Genomic DNA, 17,046 nt, shown 5'->3' on the forward strand with positions numbered 1-17,046 from the left:
ATGAATGAATTGTTAGTGAAAGGACCCCCAGTTTGTTTATATAATATGCTTCCTAAACCACCCTCAGCCTGCTCACGTCTCCCCCACGTGTTGTCATGGTTACCATTTGGCTCAAACAGGCAGCAAAAGGGAATTGTGGGATTAATAAGGTTTTTCTCGCCTTGTGATTGGCAGAGAGGAGCTGTGCGACCTTGAGACAGAGGCAGAGGACAGGTAGTCTGACTCTGTGTATGAATATAAGGGAACCAGAACAAGCAACTGAATAGACGACTGCCCCAAAACACACTGTCAATGTTTCAAAGAAGGTGTGAAGTTATTAGCCAATTGTTGTATAAATTACTTGAGGAGATGAAATAAATTCTTCTGTTCGATCTGTCCATCTCGTAAAAATGTGATGTGTCACAATGACAGGTGGAAATGCCTCTCATCGTGGATATGAGTACGTATGTTATTAATATAAATCCTGCTCACTAGTACTGTTGAAACAGATCATTTTCCAGCTGTGGTTCTAAATCATGCACACGTTTATGCTTCTCTGGGTCTCTCTGCTCTGGCCGTGTCTTTGTCACTCCCACACTGACACCTAGTGGTCAACACTGGGTGCTACCCATCAACACTGGGTGGGTGAGAGTTTATGGATTTCAGAATAAAGAGACTGTTTCTCGATTTTAATCTCAGTCATGATGAAAACATCCAACAATTAAAGGAAGGAATTTTAAAGTCGCATTCTTATTTCATTCATCACACGCGGACATTTGGACAATTTTCATAACTGTAACTGTATATAAACACCACCCTTTAATCGCAACAATGTATGAGGATTAAACAGCTTTAAACAGATTGTATATTAGTCATATAATACTTATATCATTTCTTATTTCTTTAGCAAGGAAAAGGTGTATTGATACACCCATGCATCATGCAAAGAAATCATTTCTTAGTTATATATCAACTTGTCTTCATCTGGGATCTCATGCTGCTGTGTCTGTTTAAGATATCACGGTAATTATGGCAGGACATCTGGCAGCTCTGCTTCCTCATTTTCTCATGTGAGCTGTCTTCGTTACTGACAATGTTCACTCTCCCTGCTTTCTGTGCCATGGAAACTCCCAGTTGAGAAGGTGGCGGTGCTCTGTCGGTTCCTGGACATTGGCGCAGTGACGAAAAACCACCTGCTGAAGTATTCGCTGGCCCATGCTTTCTGCTGCTTCCTGGCTTCTGTGGAGGACGTCAACCCAGCTGTGGCCACCCGAGCCAGGCTGCTGCTGGACACCATCAAGAGGCCGGCCCTGCAGGTGACCTGCTCAACCAGTCACACAGTCAAGAGTTCAAAAATGTGTTTGTCACACTAGATATTTGGTAGCAGAATAATTTACTGTACATGCATTTACGTTTATGTTGTTAATATTGAAATATTATTCAGCTCTGTCTGAAATGAAGGGAACTTTTATCACAGAACAAACATTCAACTACATGTACTGCAGATGAGCTGATGTTGCTTTACTGATCTTTTATCTGAAAGCAATTAAAATATTAAGTCTGGCATACAGTATAGATACAATAATTATATAATATATATTTATATGTATTATATATGTAATTATTGTATCAGAGAAAAGCCCATTCATTTCATAATTTACAATTCACTTTGCAAATAATTATTATGAGCTCTAATGTAGCTTTGGCCATTATTTATATCTTCCGTTTTCTTTGTGTGTGTGAATGGCCATCTGTAAAATGCATTTCACTGCTGGTTTGGATGTCTGTAAAGGAAAATACTAATTTAAAAAAAGGATATCTATGACATTAAACTAAAAGATGTATTTTTTTTAAACAGACTAAAAATACTAATGTTTCCTTTACTCCAATGTGAGACAGATTTTTAAAAATTTGACAGACTAGAAATGATCAAATATTTTGCAAAATTGACTCAATTAATTAATCACAAAATTGTTCTTTTAATTCTCAGTCAGTTGAAAAAGGCCTGTGTGTTTTGTAGGGCTTGTGTCTGTGCCTGGACTTCCAGTTTGACACAGTCGTGAGGGATCGACCCGTCATCCTCAGCAAACTCCTGCTGCTGCACTCCATGAAGAAAGACATTCCCGCGCTGAGCTGGGAGTTTTTTGTCAACCGCTTCGAGACATTATCTCTGGAGGCCCAGTTACACCTGGACTGCAACAAGGAATTCCCTTTCCCTACAAGTATGTTATGTCTTTGCCCTCATACAGATTTTGAATCTTGCTTATATTATGTTAAATATATTTGCTATACAAAAACATCCAATATTGCTCAAAATTTTCTTTTTTACAGCCATCACAGCTGTGCGAACCAACGTAGCCAACCTCAGTGATGCGGCAATGTGGAAGATACGACGGGCCCGTTTTGCCAGGAATCGGCAGAAGAGTGTGCGTTCGCTTCGTGACAGTGTGAAGGGAGGCCCGGCCGAGTCTAAACGGGCTTTTTCGCTCCCTGAGTCACTGAGCAACCGAATCCGTGAGTAGCACAGATCAGCCAGTCAGTTTGAATCTTGGCCTGTGTCACCCTTATTCAGTTTGTTGTCAAACAGTGTTTGCAAATACTTTGTTAAATGTGTTCAAATGCCTCATTTATGGCAAAAACATGACACCATGAAGGCAAATCTATATTTAATGTACGTTCCTGCTCAGTCACCTGACACTGCCCATGTTCTATCCATTATGGGTGAAATAAATGCTATTTTTTAAATTTGCAAATACTGTTTGACAAAGGTCTGATCCCATTTTCCTAATGTTTCTCTCCTCACTTGTTTGTTCCCGAAATTCATTTCACTCGAATGTCTAAATACTGCTTTGACTAAAAAAGGAGGAACTCCCTGCCATGTCTTTCATCTGACCTTTGGCTCTGCACAGAAGGCTGTCTGAGTTTCTGGGAGATGTCTCTTGTGAAGCTGGACATTTGTTCATTGAATCTTGGTTATTTTTGTGTATGTCTGTGTGTGCACATGCCGTGTTGGATGACAATGAAGCTCAGACATGTGTCCTGTGCCACTTCCCCTGTACATTCTCCTAAATTGTGTTTGTCTTCATATGTGGTTTTTAGCTCTAAGGCTTACGAGGCAAGAGCAGTCTGCCCCGACACTGGGAGATATGATAGAGAAAGTCCTGCCAGGTAAATGATCCTAACCCTAAACTGAAACATAATGCATTGCTCTTTATAATCTCATCATATCTGAAGAAAAGTTGAGTATTACTATAAAAAAAAATGTAAAGTGAAACCTGAAAAAGCAATGTTTGCTCTGTGTTGACAGTCATTGTTTTTTCACTCTGCTTTTACACCAATTCTTACATAGGAAAGAGTGAAAAGAAAAGGCGCTCCTGCTAAGAGCCAGCCGCTCATGTTTACCCCGTTTACATGTTCCATGAAAGTGTTGCACTGATGTCTGTACACTGCATCACGATGTCTCCACCTCTTTTGACAGAGAAGTGGACAGGATGTGTTGACCCCCGCTCCACCTCTGTGTTGTCGCCCGCTCCTGCACCCCTCCCTCTCCCCATCCTGTCGGCAGCGCGTTTCCACCCGCACTCTAACCCTGACGCTTCAGGCTCTCTTGTAGGCCAGACGCCGTCTCCCGAGGACGACTCCATCATCAGAGACCTGCTTCCCGAGGACGCCGGCATAGATCACCAGACAGTTCACCAGCTCATCATGGTGCTCATGAAATTCATGGCCAAAGACCAGAGCAGCGCCGAGGCCGACATCGGCAGTGCCAAGGCCTTCAACACTGTGAAGCGTCACCTGTATGTGCTGCTGGGCTACGACCAACAGGAGGGCTGCTTCATGATCGCGCCGCAGAAGATGCGCACCTCCACCTGCTTCAACGCCTTCATCGCCGGCATCTCCCAAGTGACTGAAATATACGCTTTCTATCACCTTGATTTTTTTGCGGCGCTGGAGTTTTACCGGCACTGTTCAGTGGTAACGTTATGAGGAATTTATCTGTACATAACTGGCATGATAATGAACTGAAATTCTTTCAGGTGATGGACTACAACATTGGCCTGGGGAAACAGCTGCTCCCTCTGGTGGTCCAGGTGTTGAAGTACTGCACTTGTCCTCAGCTGAGACACTACTTCCAGCAGCCGCCTCGATGCTCTCTGTGGGCCTTGAGGCCACACATCAGGCAGATGTGGCTCAAAGCCCTGCTGGTCATTCTGTACAAGGTACTCTTTGAATTGATCCTCGCCAGTATGATTTCTTCGCTTATGATGTCATTCGTCGAGTCTCATTCAATAAGAGATTACATATTTTCATTATATCTGGTGATACACATCCATTCAGTATGATTTACAAAGAAAACGACAGTTATACTTCATGACTTTGTTATGTATTCCTGTTATCCGCAGTACCCCTACAGAGACATGGATGGCAGTAAAGTGGTCCTCCATCTAATCCACATCACTATCAACACACTCAATGCCCAGTATCACAGCTGCCGTCCCCATGCCACTGCAGGACCTCTGTACAGCGACAACTCCAACATGAGCCGCTACAGTGAGAAGGAAAAAGGTGATACACAATAACAAATGTTGTTTATCTAAGGAGACAAAAATTAGGATTGTAACTCCAAAGAAACCTGCTCTATAGATACCTTTATAGACAATTATGTCATAAAAGGACCAACAGGATTCCCTCCCCAGATAGGTTTGAATCTTATCTTTGCTACAGGAATGCAGTGCTGATGTTAATATGCCCATATGTTTTCCTCCATTTTAGAGGAGGACAGTGTATTCGATGAGTCAGATGTACATGACACGCCGACTGGTGCTGCTAACAAGGAGTCACAAACCTTCTTCGCCCGCCTAAAGAGGATCGGTGGCAGCAAGTCTGTGAAGTACCAGCCGGTGGAGCTGAATGCCAAAAGAAGTAAGAAGCAGAGGCTTTCAGAGTCAAGTGTGATATTAAACCACATCGATTTAATATTTTACAGCGCAGCATATTTGATGTGGTGGCAGGAGGCTTGAATTCTCTTTTATTTATCATCTGTGTATCAGGTGAAATTGAGCTGTCAGAGTACCGTGAAGCCAGTGCCCTTCAGGACAGCATTCTGCACTGCGTGAGGGAGGAGAGCACCAGGAAGAAACGGCTGCAGGCCATGCACAAGCAGAAGTCTCTGGACATCTCCAACACAGACTCCATCCTCTTCAATCTCGACGAGCACAGGCGCAAGTCGTGCATTGATCGCTGCGACATGCAGGTGCTCCCTGTGGTCCTGCCCCCATCCTCGGCCACGTCACGCAGCGGGCATCACGGCAAAGGGTCCTCGGATGGCTCCTCCGTTCGGGCCGAGGCCAACGATCCCGTGGACCGGCGGGGCTCTCGAGGCGGCCAGTCCGACACCTCCAAACCTGTCATACCTGAGGTCCGCCTCAGCTGCATGGAGACCTTTGAGGACAAGTTGGACCAGGGCTCCTTAGTGGGATCGGCTCAGGGAAAAGAGGACCAAGACCTCATCGACCTCTCTTCTGACTGCACCTCGATTCCAGAGAAACACTCGCTGCTCTCAATGTCCGACACCGACTCCTTGGTGTTTGAACAATTGCCTCCTTTGAGGATTGTTGAGAGCGATGAGGAATTCGACTTTACCGCCGTCTTAAACTCCAAGTTCAACGGGAGTCCAAAGGTCTCTGCTTCCCCTGCCAGCAGTAACACCCTACGTCTGTCTCCGGTGGTTCAAGTGAGTGTGGAGGACTGCTCCAGTGACAAAAACAACCCAGCCTTTTTGGCAAGAGATGCAGGCTCAGAGCAATCGTCCATGGAAAAGAAGCCAAACCTCGTGACTCCCAGCGACTCTCTGGATCTTCCTGACCGACTGGGAAATGTCTGCCATGAAAGCCCCATGACCCTGAAGCAGAAACGAGACCTGCTGAGGAAGACCCCTAATGTCCCAGACACCTCATTGGACGACACGTCTGTGGCCACTGAAGAGCTGAGGACTGCGATGGGACCTGGGACAAGTCCCTCGGGTAGGACCATCTTCTTGGACATCCCAGAAGACAAAGCAGAACCTCTATCCTCACCAGAGAAAAGCAAGAGTACCAGCATCGATGAAGAAGAGTACGGCGACGATGAAGATGAGGACGACATGGGCGATGACGCGGACAGCGACCCGAAACCCGACAACGCAGACGACAATGACGAGGCAGAGTTTAAAATCCAAATTGTTCCCCGCCAACGGAAGGAGAGGAAGATCGCTGTCAGTGCCATCCAGAGGGAATACCTGGACATCTCGTTCAACACGTTCGACAAGCTCGGTGCGGAGCAGGCCACAGAAACCGGTAAGGGGGAAGGATCGAATACACATTTAGTGATCTCGTTGCATGAGCTGCTCTGGTGATGCACAATTTATTTTTAACATATTTTCAGGGCATATCTAAGATTTGTGGAGGCTGATGCGTTATATTTTCAAACGCATGTCAGTGATCTCAATAAAATGTTTAAATTGGTTGAAAGTTTATATTTAAACTATTGTGATTTTAAATCAACATCAAGACCCACATCAGATTTTTGCAGGTTTTGGGTGATTTACTACAAACAGTGTGTAATGTGTGATCAATCAGTCAGTGAGCAGAGTCTATAAACATGTGTTATCAAAATGTAAGTGAGGACTTTTCAAATCAGTCCACCATCAGTCTGTAGTTACATTAGTGTTACTATTATCCAACACTGACAATATTTTATCCAGACTTGGTGTGATAGATAAGGTAATTTTCAGGTACGTTTGAAGAGTCTGTTCTTAGTCTTTCCTCACAATATTTTAAGATAAATTAATGTCTGGATTGCTTTGAAAGAAATATCCCAAAAGATCTTAGTGTGCACTCAATCATTGGCAGCATAAATGTGAAGTTTATGATATGATTTTCTAGTTAGGAACCAAATCTTGCAAACACACTGGTTTACTGTATTCTTCTTCTTTTAGATCTGGGTATATGCACTGACATGGGAATGCACTGGGAAACATCTTTTCCCAAATGACCACTTGTGGTGTCCTGTGATGTGTTTTCTATCTGTGTGTTCACTTTTCCCATCACACAAACACACACAACAAGTACTTCAAAGGAGAAAAACGAACACTGTGAACTAATGTAACGGAAGCTGAAGAGCAAGGCAGAATTTGATCTTATACTCAAACAGGGGATTTTCTGAATCGTAAAGTGGTGGTGAGGTTACGTAACAGAGCACAACATTTCACATAAAATGCACTTAAATTAGCACTAAATACAAAATGACTAAACATCTCCTGATGCAAGACATTTTGGCAACATTATTGCTGATTATTACTGGATAACCTCTGGCATATAACGGCATATATTCTGATGCCAATGCCTCGCCCATCATTCACCCATGTTGCCTTGCAGATCACAAAGTTCTGTCTACATTGGAAAAGCCACGAGAATCGGCCTCAGCCCCAACGCTTGAAGCTGCTATTCCCGAAACAAGCCATCGCTCTTCAGTATCAAGTAGGGTGCAAATGCTTCATTACATAATTTCTTTATGAACTTCAATCAAACTCACTGTTGTGGTTGCCACGAAGAAGACCTTCATTTGACTTTTTTCTATATTACTTGTGTACAGTTTATTACGCTGTATTATGTAGTTTTTGTATTATATTTTATTTTTTGAAACTTTATTTCAGACCCTGAAATATTTAATAAATAATCACATCATAACATTATTGACAACCATAAAAACCAATAGAATTTCTAGGAACAACCATGTGAAGTTTTTTCAATTTATTTTCTAATTAGTTTCATAATAAAATATTGTTATAATGATTTAGTTCTTCAGTAGACTGAGCTGCATATTTGAATGAAAAACACATTGACATTGACCATCTATTTTCATGTGAGTGTCTTACCTATATCCGTGTTACCACCAACACACACAAACACACGCGCGCGCACACACACACACACACACACACACACTCACACACAGGCGGAGTTGAAATGAGTTCTGCACGTACTTCAACCCAGATGTGGTCCTCTGTGTCTGATCTCCAGCTCAGTACCGTCAGGTGAAGCGAGGCTCTCTGGGAGCTCTGACCATGAGCCAGCTGATGAAGCGACAGTTGGAGCACCAATCCAGTGCGCCGCACAACATCAGCACCTGGGACACTGGTCAGTTGCTTTAGACTCACTCTCTTTTCCCCACGATGACCCTTTGAAGAGGTTTATACAAAAAGTAACAAAATAAATAAAGTGGAAAGTGACATATTGACCAGTAATTGAGAATCAATTTCTGAGGATAAATGCAGTACAATAAAGAAGATAGAAAGATGTGTTTATTATTAAAGGAGTGTTATGCTTGATCTAATCCTATAGTATTGACTGATTGGATAATCAATTTCTCTCATCTTTAAAATGAGGATGAACTAATGAATTCTAATTAACAAAACAAATGAATAATGACTGAATGTTGACAATTGATAAAGATGATGATAAATTCCACTTAAATTTAGAAGACAAAAAAATAGATGTTGTTTCAAGAAAAAAAGCAACATGTTATAACTCATTGACTTCATTGAGCATCATAATATACCTCATATGCAATATTAAATATATTAAAAGATGTATGTGTCATAAAATTGTCCAACATGACTCATGAACCAAAAACCTATTGCTCTCATATTTCATAACCCATTTTCTTTCTTTGCAGGTCCTACGAAAACCAGTCTGCTCTCTGCACCAAGCACAGTGAGCATGTTCGTCCCTGCGCCCGAAGAGTTCATTGATGAGCAGCCTACCACAATGTCTGACAGGTGAATAAATCACTCGGTAGCTTGTCTTGAAACAAGTCAACGTAACGCTTAAACTGGCCCCGGTGTGATTCTGTGTCCCACGTCGCAGATGTCGGGACTGTGCGGCCGTGCTGGAGGAATACGACGAGGAGACTCTCGGCCTCGCGGTGGTCGTCCTGTCCATGTTCGTCCACCTCAGCCCCGATTTGGCCGCTCCAATGCTCCTCGACATCATGCAGTCCGTGGGCAGGTACAGCCGCTCCTGTCGCTCCCGTCCTGCAATCTCCGTCCACGCAGCAATTCACCGTTGAATAGAAGTTTCATAACTCACCCGTAGAACTCATGCATAATTCATCCCAGAGTCCTCATCCACTGCTTTGACTTCTTTCAGGTTGGCATCCAGTGGCAATTTCTCTGGACAAGCTGAGAGGTAGGAGACATTAAAGCCGTCGCACCAGTGCGCTCAGATGTTCACTGTGCTTATAGATGAGTTGAATAGCATGTGAGGCGCGACTGCCTGTCCAACTCAGACTTTCTCCGTGTGATGTTTTGCAGTATGTTGATCCCGGGGAATGTAGCAGGTGTAGCCAAGCAGTTCCTGCGCTGTATGTTTCACCAGCTGGCCCCAAATGGCATTCTGCCCCAACTCTTCCAGAGTAACATCAAAGGTCTGCTCATACGACCGACTGCCAAACTCCACACTCCCTAAAACTTACCAGCACTATTTCTGTAGAGACTTGAAGTCTGTCCTAGCTGCTCGTCTCTTGTTGCTCTACATTTTGTAACCTGTAGTAGATTCTTCTGCTTTTCTATACCTATTTACTTTAATGTAATGATTATTTTTCTGAGCATAATCATAAGACTAACTTAATATGTTGCCACTCCAGATACTGTCACCTTCATTCTCTTATGTCCCTCTTTCTTTTTGGTTGCAGATGGAAGTTTTCTGCGAACACTAGCATCCTCGCTGATAGATTTCAATGACCTGAGTTCTGTTGCTGCCCTCAACATGCTGCTCGAGGTAGGATTTCACTTCTTAATGGCTCATTTAACCAGCAGGAGGAGCTCTTGTCAAAGCAGGAGCATGTAGAGCATAAGCCTTATCTACAGTGTAAACAACAAATTATTGGAGCGTTCAAGAAAACCTGCCTTACCCTGCACCGCTGTACACGTTTGTTATCATTTTAACGCTGAATGGTTGACAGATAAGAGCCCACCGATGCATGAACCCATCCAAGATATCACTTGTGCCGCAGTGTCCTAAATCCCCCACTCTCATCGTGGGCATTGTGATTGATCACGACTGAACGATCAGCTAAACGGAAATATCTTTGCTTATAGAATTTCATTATATAAGCCTGTTATGGTTAATGCCTCTGTGCCCTCCAGGGCTTGAACAACAAGAAGAGTCTGCCAGCAGGGGGCACAATGCTGCACTGCCTGGACAACATTGCCACCTTCATGGAGGCGCTCCCCATGGACTCCCCTAGCAACCTGTGGACAACCATCTGCAACCAGTTCCAGACCTTCCTCACAAAACTGCCCTCGGTGCTTCCTCTGAAGGTAGATATTGACTCTGCCGTCCACTTAGTCATGGTCTGATATGGTAAAATGTGATTAGGTCCGGAGGAGAAAGCATCTAGAGGTGCCCTTGTCGGGTTCAATAGGACAGAGTATTCAAAATTGTGAATTGATTTGGCTCCGATGCGTTTTGCCTTAGAGGTCAAATTAGTGTACTCTGGTCGATTCATAACTGCGGGCAAATTTTTGAAAATCTGTATGTTTCATTAGTGTCCCATGGATTCCAGCTTGAGGATTATCATTTGTCTGCTGAAAATCCCGACCACGAACGCGACCCGGGTAAGCCCAGGGCAGGACTTTACATACGGATTTGCCAGATCTTGGATCTTGAATATCTAACATGTTTTGCTCTTTCATCCTGCAGAGTCTCCTGGAGCCCTTCTCCAAGTTGCTGAGTTTTGTCATCCAGTATGGCATATTCAGTCTCTCTTACCTCGTAGAACTATGCGGACTGTGTTACAAAGCCTTCAACAAGGTACCCCTGAGTGTGTTTTCAGTAGCAATAGTCTATAGAATAATGACACCAACCGAATTTAAATTGTTTCTCCATAAGCCTCGTTTTCATAGAGCAATTCTGTTTGCCACCAGGCTCGAAATGTCACTGAAAGATAAAGGCTTGATTTGTACGTATGCCACTGTCCAATTAAAAGAAGGAGATGGTGCTTTTGTTTTCCCCAGGTAGCAGGAAAGGTGTCTCCGTGTCCTGTATTGTTGGTAGTTGCTAGGCTCTGAGGAAAAACGGAAAGTGACGAGTTTCATGTGTCGCAATAAAACATGTGCTGACATCTGGTATTTATGCAGACTTGGAAGAGTTAAACCGTTTAAACTAATCTGCAGTGTTAAAAATGTTGAGCTCCTGTTTGCAGGCCCTCCCGCTCATCACTCTCCTGGTGCTACACCTACTTCCCTGACTCTCCAGTCAGCCAGAAATGTGCCCATGTGTCACAGATGATTAAGTAGGCAATCAGCCACTATTGATTAACATGATTAGTTGGTGTGCGAGGGCCGAGGATGTATGGTGTCTTTCATAGTGGCTCTCTCAGACAGAGATGGAGCCAGGGCTGTCTGCACTGTTCGGGCCAGATGGATCCTCGGTCCTCCACCACTGTCAACGCTGCATGCTTTATGTCTCCTGCAGTATTGATTTTTTCTGCACCCTCTTTAATTCCTTCACCGTATTATATCCGCTTTTCAAAACCCAGAGTCACCGTGAGCAATTGCTTTTGGAACCTGTCCTGTGCAGTTGTTGTACGGCGAGTTGCAGTTTCTGGGAAGCACAGGGAGGATTCAGTCACCTCAGTTATCTTCTGAGGTCGGCTTTTGAGGACACAAAGTCAGGTTTTCTACGCCGACTAAAAGTTTGTCACACGACACACACCATTTGTCACAGTGGCACTGCAGAAATGGGCCTGGGCCCTCTGGCTTCAGAGCCACCCATGAGATGCTATTTACCAAATGGACGCGCTCCATTAACTTTTAATTATGAGATTGCCGCGCACAGGTACGCACGGTAAAAAGCCACACGGTGAGTAAATGTCAGGAGCAGCTCTGCGTCCTGTGGGAGCGGAGGAGCATGTGCCTGCGCCTAACATAGGCCAACATGACTGAATGGAGAGAGAGAGAGAGAGAGAGAGACGGGCAAAGTGGAAGCCAGAAGATGACAGTGTGGTTTGTAAACAGGCAGCTGGGCTTTGTGTGGAAGGGATGAACAAAGAGAGCAGCCTGTCCTCAGGGAGGGAGAAGGCAGCATGACAGCCTCATCTGAGCTGCCTGGGACTCTGGGAGGAGAGATCTGGACTGGCCTAAATCTACTCCTCAGCTTCACAATTCTCTGTCTATTCTCTGTCTCCCTCCCTCCCTCCCTCCCTCCCTCCCTCCCTCCCGCCTGGCTGCCTGTTCTTCCCCCTCTATTCAGGCTACAGAGTTTGTGCTCTCCTCGCAGCATGAGTAAGGCAGAGTGATAATAAAAAAAGGCAGTCTTGCTGCATCAGTACATTTACTCCACTCTCTATCTCCTCGCATCCAGGAGAGAGATAAGTTCTACATGTCCCGCATTGTGGTGCTGGAGCTTCTACAGGCCCTCAAGTTCAAGTCTCCCCTGCCTGACACAAACTTGTTACTGCTAGTCCAGGTAACAAAAATACTGTCTTCTCTGCAATCCAAAATACACCACAGTGTCCTCTCCGACATTACAATTAAAACCTGTGTTGTGGAATTTGTCAGTTTGTTTGTGCAGATATTGGTACACGGCTCGCGGAATCCACCATCATCCAAAAGCACATGATCCTGACGCTGCCGGGGGTAAGACTTTAGTCGCTTTGTGTTTGGATTATGTTAAAATCAGCCTTGTAAAACAGCGGGGGAATTAAGACAGAACCCAGTGTGATACCTCCTAAAGGATAAACTGCCTTTGTTCTCAATAGTGCTCAACTGCAGCGATGGAATGCATGAGGCAGTACATAAGTGAGCTCCTGGACTTCATTGCAGATATGCACACGCTAACCAAACTTAAAGTAAGTCCTCTTCCTCATGTGAGTGCCACAATTTGCATGGTATTTTTATTACATTTTTTTTTTCAACCATTAGCCACCTTTGCACCCCCCCCCATCTTTCTCTTACTCTACATCTGTTTTTCAGAGCCATATGAAGGCTTGCTGTCAGCCGCTGCATGAGGACACTTTTGGGGGAAATCTGAAAGTGGGCTTGGCACAAGTCGCCGCCATGGAAATCAGCAAAGGCAATCACCGTGACAACAAAGCTGTGGTGCGGTATCTCCCCTGGCTGTACCATCCTCCATCTACCATGCAACAAGGGTGAGAATTACAAAAACCACAGACGAGTCCATGACTGCAATGGGCAATGTTACATTCAGTGAGAGATATATTCTCATTTCTTGTTGTATCCAGTCTGAGAGAGTGCTGATCTGAAAAATGTAATTTCAAATCTTTTTTGTTGTTGCTGCAGGCCAAAAGAATTCATCGAGTGTGTGTCTCACATCCGCCAGCTGTCCTGGCTACTTTTGGGCTCTTTGACACACTGTGCCCTGCACCAGGGCTCCACCTCCTGCATGCCCATCCCTCTGGATGCCGGCTCCCACATCGCGGATCATCTTATTGTCATCCTCATTGGCTTCCCGGAACAGTCCAAGGTCTGGCAGATACAGATCTTTTCTAATGATCCCACCTTAGATGAGATAACTATTATCTAAAATCACCTCACTGGCTTTTTTGTATTTTGGTCTTGATCTCCCCAGACGTCGGTGTTGCACATGTGCTCTCTGTTCCACGCGTTCATGTTTGCCCAGCTCTGGACCATTTACTGCGAGCAGGCGGCCGCTGTTCCATCCCTGCAGAACCAGAACCAGACAGAGTTTTCCTCCAGCGCCATCCTCACTGGTCTGGAGTTCTGGAGTCGGGTTACACCCAGTATCCTGCAGCTCATGGCCCACAATAAAGTCGTAAGTGTTCTGCCTTCACCTTTGCCAAAAGGGATATAGCTTAGGTAGCTAAGGAATAGGAATGGGGAATGTGTGAATTAATACACTCCCAGTTGTATGTTGTGCGTATGAATTTTCATTTTCATTATTTTCTCTCAGATGGTAGAGATGGTGTGTCTTCATGTCATTAGTCTGATGGAGGCCCTGCAGGAGTGCAACTCAACCATATTTGTCAAGGTTTGCTGTGACTCTTCAACTTTTCTCTCCCAAATAATTTGATATGTGATTGCCTGAACACTTATTGCCTAACACGACATCTCCATGTTCACTCCTCTCTATAGTTAATTCCCATGTGGCTACCCATGATTCAGTCAAACCTTAAGGTAAGGCCTTTAAAAATCTTCCTGCCATTATTGATATGAGTGACAGCCAGGTAACTTTTGGTTTTAAATGAGTTCAAAATGAGACGTCGTCATCTTCTCTCTCTCTTCCTTCGTTAGCAATTGTCTGCGGGGCTGCAGTTGCGTCTCCAGGCCATCCAGAACAGGGTGAACCACCAGTGTCTGCAAGGTCAGACATCGGGAGCCCCTCCGTTCGCTCTGCGCAAATGGCTGCAGTGCACCCAGTTCAAAATGGCTCAGGTGGAGATCCAGTCGTCTGAGGCTGCCTCACAGTTCTATCCCATGTGACCTACTATCCGGTCACATCGGAGTGATCTGGGTCCTCCCACCTGCATGAATCTGCTCTGACTGAAACCTCTGACCAAAAAAAAGGACTCTTATGTAAAATAATGCTGTGTGGGATTCCTTTTGACGGAATCATTCAACACCTTAAGTATAATATCTGCATATGTACAGTAAATCTATGCTAATTTAAAGTGCTAGCACTGGAACTGATAATTAAAGGTCTGCTTGTGTGGGATAATTGTATCAGGTGCCTAACTGTTGTATTCAACAGATTTGAAGAGTCAGAAGATGACTTAGAATTTCTATAGACCCATGTCTACAATTCTGAAAGCAATGTGTGTTGTACCTTAGACATGATCACTCTGTACCATTCAGATTCTATAACTTTTTAAGGTTACTTGGTTGCAAGCTGGATAATAAAAGTATGAATTTTTCTAAACGCTGAGACACGGTCATTCCACATGAATCGCCCAAACCCCCTTTCAAAATTCAAATGTGACATTTACTGCCCTTTCATGTCCCGGCTGATGTGGAAAATGTCTAGTTTAACATACTGCAGATGGCAGAGCGATATAATCAGTTCTTTCTTTTTCCCCCCCTTTTACTCCTCGGGACGAGAAATTGAACCTTTAGGTGTCTCCGGGAAAATAACATGGCATGCATTACCCGGCTCTGGTCCGAGATCCTTGTCAGACTGTCAGTCATGTTGCCTCTCGCCATCAGAGCTCAAATCGATCTTAGGCCAATCTGAGTTGCAGCAGCGGCTTTGTAACTCGATAAGGTGGAGCCAGACATTGGAGGTAAACAAGACTATTTCGGTTGTGCCCCCCTCCCTGCCCCAAAGTGGATGCTACCCCTCCCTGCCCTTCTTCATCCCACTTCATGGGCAGCAGCGAAACAAATTGGCCCACGCATATTCCAAGCAAACACAATTACCTTTGGCCTAATGTGGTTTGTTGTGATTAAGTATTGTTGTGAGGACTAACCACATTACCACGAAGCTCTTGTCTGAGAATAACAGATGACATGACAGCCGGGCTAGAGAGCCGAACAGCACATTAATCTTTGTTTTGATCTTCACTGCTGCACGGATTTCATTATCTAGGTTTTATGTGAATTAAATCTGATGATATAAATGTGTTCTGCGAGAGGAAATGGGTTTATTGGAGAAAAAAATAAGCCAAATTTCATTTGCATGTATTTAAAAATAACAATAATAATAATAATAGCTTTTTAGTCAATGCATGTATAAGAGTCTGTTGAGAGGTGTGTGCCATATGAGTCACTATTATGATGATATCACACAATGTGACTAATGATCACACACACAAACACTCGCGGGTGACCCCGAGCCAGCTGAATCAGGCTGAGGTGCCCCTTCTCATCAACCTCTACTCTTGGCTCATCAAAGAGCCCCTCTACTGCTGTGTGTCTCCATGCAAGTGTGTATTTAAGTGATGCGGGATGCAGGTGTGTGTGTGTGTGTGCATTTGTCGCTGCACACGTGTGTGTGTGTGTGTGTGTGTGTGTGTGTGTGTGTGTGTGTGTAACCAAGTCCCCCTTGCTCTGGGGCTGCATCTGTCAGCCCACTGCAACCGTTGTGATCGTTTGAACTTCGCAGCCCCTTTCGAAGAGAACCTCTCTCATTAGCAGCAGCTTATGTAATCAGTGTCCCACAGGTATCCAGCACTTTCCGCGCCCCTGCCCGCCTGCTGCCTCCTGCAGGACCATATGGGAGCGCTGACCTGATGAGCAGGCAGCTGGAGGTACGGAGGGTAATTAACACTGACCAGGCAGAGCATCTCAGGCAGAGAGGGTGTGAGTGGGTCCTCAAAGATTGTGAAGGTCAGCTTTGAAAGGACTGTGTGAGCTCTCTCTCTCTCACTCACACACACACACACACACACACACACACACACACACACACACACACACACACACACACACACACACACACACACACACACACACACACACACACACACACACACACACACACACACACACACACACACACACACACACACACACACACACACACACACACACACACACACACACACACACACACACACACACACACACTTGCACCAGCACGACACCATCATCAGGTGTGTGTATTGGTGACAATCCTTGATTAAAGAGCAGCCGGAGTGAATTGGTCTCACAGGCTGCAGTAGCTAAAAAAACCCCAGCAGTTCTGCAGAACTCCAATTTTAAAGGTGACATATTACGCAAAAATCACTTTCAGTATTTGTGCACATAATTTTTTTGGGTATCTGTGGTATGTAACTATGTAAAAAGACCACCCTGTTGTTTTTTTGTGGGCTGGCTAAACCCTATAGCCTGGCTCTGAACCACAGATTTCAGATTTCTCTAGCAATGTAATGTCACAGTTGGACTCTTTTGCCTGCAATCTGAGAATCTCTGCTTTTTCTGGTGAAGGGGCGTGACTTTTCCTACCAATTTTGAAAGCGGTTGATCAATCACAACACACTGGGCCAGCTGGCCAATCAGAGCAGACTGGGGTTTATCGGGAGGGAGGGGGAGGGGCTAAAAGAAATCCA

At 44.7% G+C, this 17,046-nt stretch overlaps 1 protein-coding gene and 1 long non-coding RNA gene across 13 annotated transcripts in view; one reads left to right on the plus strand and one right to left on the minus strand.

Moving 5' to 3' along the window:
- Positions 1 to 14,918, plus strand: part of LOC118286524 (protein unc-79 homolog) — a 32,969-nt gene extending 18,051 nt beyond the window's left edge. For 5 of the 10 annotated variants that reach the window (XM_047327240.1, XM_047327239.1, XM_047327238.1 and 2 more), the window contains 28 exons: positions 1,114 to 1,295; positions 2,000 to 2,201; positions 2,311 to 2,493; positions 3,079 to 3,147; positions 3,458 to 3,882; positions 4,017 to 4,199; positions 4,383 to 4,545; positions 4,753 to 4,902; positions 5,031 to 6,314; positions 7,395 to 7,496; positions 8,040 to 8,156; positions 8,695 to 8,797; positions 8,886 to 9,026; positions 9,168 to 9,206; positions 9,332 to 9,444; positions 9,712 to 9,797; positions 10,166 to 10,339; positions 10,568 to 10,636; positions 10,722 to 10,832; positions 12,384 to 12,488; positions 12,581 to 12,658; positions 12,781 to 12,870; positions 12,995 to 13,170; positions 13,322 to 13,505; positions 13,611 to 13,814; positions 13,953 to 14,030; positions 14,135 to 14,176; positions 14,294 to 14,918. In XM_047327240.1, coding sequence (XP_047183196.1) covers positions 1,114 to 1,295; positions 2,000 to 2,201; positions 2,311 to 2,493; positions 3,079 to 3,147; positions 3,458 to 3,882; positions 4,017 to 4,199; positions 4,383 to 4,545; positions 4,753 to 4,902; positions 5,031 to 6,314; positions 7,395 to 7,496; positions 8,040 to 8,156; positions 8,695 to 8,797; positions 8,886 to 9,026; positions 9,168 to 9,206; positions 9,332 to 9,444; positions 9,712 to 9,797; positions 10,166 to 10,339; positions 10,568 to 10,636; positions 10,722 to 10,832; positions 12,384 to 12,488; positions 12,581 to 12,658; positions 12,781 to 12,870; positions 12,995 to 13,170; positions 13,322 to 13,505; positions 13,611 to 13,814; positions 13,953 to 14,030; positions 14,135 to 14,176; positions 14,294 to 14,482 — 5,042 coding nt within the window. In that variant the 3' untranslated portion in view covers positions 14,483 to 14,918. The remainder of the gene's footprint in view (positions 1 to 1,113; positions 1,296 to 1,999; positions 2,202 to 2,310; positions 2,494 to 3,078; positions 3,148 to 3,457; positions 3,883 to 4,016; positions 4,200 to 4,382; positions 4,546 to 4,752; positions 4,903 to 5,030; positions 6,315 to 7,394; positions 7,497 to 8,039; positions 8,157 to 8,694; positions 8,798 to 8,885; positions 9,027 to 9,167; positions 9,207 to 9,331; positions 9,445 to 9,711; positions 9,798 to 10,165; positions 10,340 to 10,567; positions 10,637 to 10,721; positions 10,833 to 12,383; positions 12,489 to 12,580; positions 12,659 to 12,780; positions 12,871 to 12,994; positions 13,171 to 13,321; positions 13,506 to 13,610; positions 13,815 to 13,952; positions 14,031 to 14,134; positions 14,177 to 14,293) is intronic. The other 5 variants (XM_047327242.1, XM_047327244.1, XM_047327245.1 and 2 more) reach the window with 5 other exon arrangements.
- On the minus strand, positions 654 to 9,724 carry LOC118286525. Of its 3 annotated transcripts, none has more exons than XR_004785402.2 (3): positions 9,493 to 9,724; positions 8,003 to 8,197; positions 654 to 1,300 (listed from the first exon to the last, which is right to left on the minus strand). It is a non-coding gene; the product is annotated as an uncharacterized LOC118286525 (long non-coding RNA). The 3 variants fall into 3 exon arrangements; XR_004785403.2 differs by lacking the exon at positions 9,493 to 9,724 and adding an exon at positions 9,108 to 9,441; XR_004785404.2 differs by lacking the exon at positions 9,493 to 9,724 and adding an exon at positions 8,783 to 9,028.
- Positions 14,919 to 17,046: the final 2,128 nt, after the last annotated feature.

This window comes from Scophthalmus maximus, chromosome 15 (assembly GCF_022379125.1).
Source record: "Scophthalmus maximus strain ysfricsl-2021 chromosome 15, ASM2237912v1, whole genome shotgun sequence".
Lineage (NCBI taxonomy): Eukaryota > Metazoa > Chordata > Actinopteri > Pleuronectiformes > Scophthalmidae > Scophthalmus > Scophthalmus maximus.